At 33.0% G+C, this 5766-nt stretch overlaps 1 protein-coding gene across 1 annotated transcript; it reads left to right on the plus strand.

Moving 5' to 3' along the window:
* The first annotated feature begins 466 nt into the window (after positions 1-466).
* Positions 467-2276, plus strand: LOC140865908 (pumilio homolog 9-like). Its single transcript, XM_073270748.1, has 4 exons — positions 467-1062; positions 1131-1297; positions 1379-1693; positions 1781-2276. The coding sequence occupies exons 1-3, from the start codon at positions 580-582 to the stop codon at positions 1578-1580; spliced, it is 852 nt and encodes a 283-aa protein (XP_073126849.1). The 5' UTR covers positions 467-579; the 3' UTR covers positions 1581-1693; positions 1781-2276.
* Positions 2277-5766: the final 3490 nt, after the last annotated feature.

The following is a 5766-nucleotide window of genomic DNA, read 5'->3' on the forward strand; positions in this document are numbered from 1 at the left end:
TCGTATCGGATCTAAGATCCATCTCACAAATTTGGCCGGTGAAACGACTTATAGGAGTTTTTATGTTGTATTTGATATAATTAAAAAAAATAAAATTGTACCTATAATATCGTACACTGATATTAAATAAAATTAGATAATTAGAAGACTCATTAAAAAATGAGCATAATTACGATATATATATATATATATATATATATATATATATATATATTTTATCTAAAAAACACAACTTCGATTATTTTTTATATAAAAAACCAAAGATACAAAATGTGATTATTTATAGTGGTTATTTTTACATAATATTATTAGTTAAGAATTTTTTGTCGTCAAAATTTAATAAATATCATAAATTAGTTTCTAAAATTATATTTAATCATAAAATTAATGATTGCAATTTTCAAAGTTTAAAGGGGCAAAAAACAATTTGTTGTTAATTATAATTATTATTATTAGTAACCAAGCGGCCCGATGAAACCCTATCCCTTCCGAATCTCCCCTCTCTTCCGATTCAAGCAGCCGTCATAAGCAACCCTCTCCAGCAGGTAATCCTTTCGTTCAAGTGTTAATTGATTACCGATGGATGACAAACGCGCTTCAGCCGGAGATATTCGTCAGCCATCTTTAGAAGATTTTAAGGGCAAGGTGATTTCGGAAGCTATGAATCCACTCCGCTTCGAGTTATTGATTAAGAAACTCGGAGAAATGATACCGGAAGACATCGAAATGATTTTTTTAGAGGTGAAAGCTCACGTAGGGATGCTGATGATCCATGAGTTCGGTAGCGAAGTCATTCAAAAATTTTTTGCTGTCTGCGAAGAGGAACAGATGAACATGGTGGTTTCCTCGATCGCTGTTGATTCAGGTTTACTCATGGCTATCTGTCTCAACTCTTGGGGATCACGGTCCATGCTGAAACTTCTTGATTGTCTCACAACTCGGACCCAACTAGATTATGTGATGTGGGCCCTAGAAAAGATCATCGTTCCGCTCGCCAACCACCCCATTGGTTCTACCGTTATTCGCCAATGCTTCATTGTCTTCCCCGGTCCAGAAGCTGAGGTATTTGTTAATGAATTTCATCCTCGTCTTTTGAATCTGTTATCTAACAGTACTTGTATTTTTCGCAGCCGTTACTTGGAATGATAGCCCAACATTTGCTCGAAATTATCTACAGCGAAATCGGATCCCGCCTTGTGCAAGCGATCATATCAAATGCCTTTACTTTGAGGGGCCAAAGGCGTATTGTCTCGGGAATAATGCTAAATTTACGTTATCTGTCTATGCATCAATTCGGGTATGTATACATACACCCTTTTTCATTTCCCACTAGCGAATTTGCTCTTGAAATCCAATGTTGGAATTTATCCGATTTCAGGAGTCATGTAGTCATGCATCTTATAGGATTGGGGAGTATGCAAGAAACTATGATATATATCTTGAGAGGGTGTTTCGATTTTTTGTCGGCTAACAAATATGCAAGCAATGTTGTAAAGAAATTCATTGAGGCATCCGAAGGAACAGGCCGACATATGATAATCGATGAGATATTTAACAGTCCTGTTTTCTCGAGGATCTAGGGTAGAAGTATAGCTCGAAATAAAAAAACTTTGAAGTTGTCACAAAGGGGACTGTTCTTGGCCAGACTTCAAATCAACACCCTGTTGTCCAATCTACTGAGGAGCACTCTGTGGTACCAATAGCAAAGATCATATTTATTTACAATCTAGATAGAGCTTGAAATAAACAAAATTTAAGGTCGATACAACATTTACTGCAGGGAATTGTTCGCCAGACATTGGGTCATCTGATCCAACACTCTGATCACTTGAATGGCCCGTGCCCTCGAAAGAATTCTCTGCCGAATAAGAGGAGGAATCACGTTCGGATAACTAAGAATCACTTTCTGCTCTTCAAGAGAAGAAAGAGGAAGAAGAACAAGAGAATTCTGGAAATGTTGAAGGAAAAGTTTGTGTGTAATTGAAGGAGAACATATTAACTAAGAATCACTTTCTGCTGATCAAGAGAACAAAGAGGATTCACGTCTAATTATCTAGAGCTCTGCTTTTAGAGAAGGGAGAGGAATCATGTCTAATTATCTAGAGCTCTGCTTTGAAACCCTGTCCGCCCTATGCATATGACCTTCCTTGTTTGTTTTTGTGTGCTATCTGATGTTTGATATTTATATTTTTGTGAGTTTTAGGGTGTGGTTTTGAAGGGTGAATGATTCATTAACTTTATTGGTAATTATAATTATGTTTGTCTTCTGTCTTTGATATTCCACCCTTGGCAAGATACGTTTCCTCTCTTAATGATCTGAGATTTTTTATTTTGATTTTTTTTTTAATTTCCTTTCATGATGATTGCATTTCTATGTGAGGCTAATAATCTTTAAGTGCTTCTCAATAATTTTGTGGTGGGAAGGTATTGAACCTGATCTGGTGAGGAAGAGTGAAATCCAGGAAATAGACTGAAGCAAGATGAATTTGTTAAAGTTCTAATATTTGTCAGTCCTATCATCGGGGAATTTGCAATGAATAGAATTGAAATATGTTGCTCCAAATTCATCAATCCAAGTATAATCTAAGAGTGTACTTGATTGGAGAAATCAACCACAAAAATCATTATTTTTCAAAAATGAAATAAAATGTGCTTTTCACAAAAAAATTAGATTTGTTTTGTAAAAGCATTTGTTCAAGTATTTTTTAGAAGCCATAAATTTTGGTTTTTGCTTCTATTTTTATTTAAAAATAATAATTTTAAAAAATAATTTTCAATATTTATCTAAAAGTAAAAATTTCTTATGGTTTTTTTTTAATTATTTTATAAGAAAAAAACTTTTAAAATTTAGACTTATTTAAGTCTTTTTTTAAGCCGTATGTGAGATTTCGAATTTTTTTGAATCTAAGAATTTCCATATAAACTTAGCTAGATGAATGATTTCTGGGATTAGCGTATCAAGATAAATGATTTTCAGCATATCAAAGTAAAATATTTTCAAGAAAAATAGATTTAACTTATCATGCCATCTGCAGCCGAAAATCAAATCTTCATATTTGATACCCTTCAAATTTCAAAATTTTGAATGATCGAGTCTATCTTGATAGCTTCTCAGCGTTTATATATACCTTCAAACCTTGTGAAAGTCGTAACACAAATTTATTATATGTAGTGAGTGGTCCTGAAATTATTAAGTAATCAAAGCTTAAGCATATGCAAAATAACTCAAAGTGCAATAATCAAATAATCTAGCGAAAACTTGTAACTCATATTTTGTTGAGAGTTATTTATTATGCTTTTTTGAGGTGTAAGATTTGTAATTTTTATTTTTCAAATTTAAAACGGCATCAGAATTTCTCTCATTAGTTATATGTATAAATAGGTTTATTTTTCAAATTAAAAACGACATCAGAATTTCATTTTTGTTAGTTGTTACTATCTGAGAATATGCATTTCAATCATCCATTTTTATTTAAGAGCTGAAAGAAAAAAAACGCATTTTTGAAAACTTTTTCATTAAAAAATAAGAATATATGTTGTACACTGGTTTTTTATATATATAATTATTGTGAAAATTTGTATTTTTATCATGTATTGTGACTTGATTATCTATATTATCAAATTTCAGTTTAAACTATCATTTTTTGTCAATTTTAATCTTTTTTCGATACGAAATTAATACAATATTGACATGAGTAACAGAGGTGTCAAAGTGGGTTGTTCTTTTCCGTGCTACCAATAGGTATGTTGTGTTGCAAATTGTCCAACATGCACAAATGGTAGGTTGCAGGTTGGCTCATTTCGCCAGTATGTTTTGACATCTTCAGTATGTAATATCACATGATTTTACTTATAATGAAAAATGATAAATAAAAAAAGAAAATTGATGATTAAAAATTTGATTACATATGACCAAAATCTCAAAATAATAAATATATAAGACAAAAAATGTAATTTTCATTAATTAGACCTTGGAGGAGTGGAAATTTTCGTATGAAGAAGGAAATAAACTCAAAATATATAGAGAATAAATTATTGTACTTCTCCTATATTGATAGGAGTCATTTTTCCATGTTTTATTGTTCTCTTTCTTGGTGTTTTGCATTCGTTCCATGTCGTCTTGTTCGTATTTATCCAATTTTGTTTGCTTTTAGTGTATTTCTGTGTGTTTTGTTCACTCCTATTGATTTATGGTTAATTTGGCAGGAAAATGAGAAAAATCCTAATTTTGGGAATCATAAGGAGGTGAACTCGGTTTGCAGTATTTAGCAGACCGAGCGCAGGCATACTATGGAGAGGCAGAAAGATTGAAAGAAGTTGTGCGCTCGGTCGGTAGAAAATAGAAAACCGAGTGCGTGCTGAAGGAAACGGGCAGAAAGTTGGTGGAATTCCCAGCGCTCGGTCGGTAGAAAATAGCAAACCAAGCGCCCGCGCGTAAATTTGGAAATTTTATTCCGGGAGTTTTATTTGGAAATGACTCTGAGGGCACTATATATAGAATATTTTCAAACGTTTCAAGGGTTACATACACAGAGAATTGAGGCGGAGGCGGCTGCTGAAGATTGAAGACTTCTTCTTCTCGTTGGGAGTTTTTCTTCTTTGAAATTTCTGGATTTTTATGTTGAAAACCTTGTTAGATTGAATTTTATTATGATTTGTAGTAGCTAAACTCTCTTTTGATAGAATTTAGGGGATCCTAACCCTGAAACATGTTTATGTGAATGAATTTATTGGATGAACTGATTTTGATTTATACGAGTATTTGATTTTTCGTGGTTTATTATTCTATGTTGAGGAGTAGCTAACTTTAGCATAGATTCATAAGTTGTGAATCGTTGTCGAGAGATAGATTCATGATTAGGACGAATGATAAAATCCATGAACTTAAAATATGCATAGAGATATGATATTTAGTACATGTTGATAACCATAGAACACCAGGTTGAAAGTTGTAGGAATTCAAAGAACGCAAAGCAATCAGTAATGATAAATAATTAAAGAGATTTAATTGTTTCATTAACTTGAATTAGATTGGCATAAACTCGAGAGAGAGTTTCGATAATTTAGAAATTCATGTCAAATTTATGAGTGTAAAAGTAAATTTTAATCGTCCAATTCAATTAGGGGAAAATAAAATAATTGAGTTATTGTGACGTAGTTCCTGAGGACGATACTCGTACTCCGTACACTTTTTTATAACTTTAGTCGTGCACTTGCGATAATATTGAGCATAAAAGAGAGATAATTATATTGAATTTAAGTGTTAGTATTTGCTCAATCAAGTTTTTTGCGCCGTTTCCGGGGACTATTGATTACTTTGATTTTTTATTTAATTTTATCTACTTCAATTCTAATCGCTATTTTCATCTGTAAACTGCATGATTCTCTTGCAGTACATGCAACATTCACCCCAATCAGAACTCTTACCTTTTGATCCAGAGATTGAAAGAACTTTTCGTAGGAGAAGAAGGCAACAAAAAAATTCATGCCAAAACAAGAACAACTAAGTGGAGATGGAGAAGCTGAAAATAATGTACCGCCTATATACAGATCCATGATGGATAGCGCCTTGCCATCCATAAAAAATTCCAGACCAAACATCATCAGTTTGGGAGGTCCAAACGCAGCAAACACGATGGGTTGTCCAAACAAAGGACACAAGTTAGGTGGCTAGAGATCGGAAGCTTCGAACCAGGGATTGGAAAGGTAAGAACTTTGCCTATAAATAGGGGCCGAGACTCTCATTATTTCTTTCCAATTCCCAAG

This window comes from Henckelia pumila, chromosome 4 (assembly GCF_033568475.1).
Source record: "Henckelia pumila isolate YLH828 chromosome 4, ASM3356847v2, whole genome shotgun sequence".
NCBI lineage: Eukaryota > Viridiplantae > Streptophyta > Magnoliopsida > Lamiales > Gesneriaceae > Henckelia > Henckelia pumila.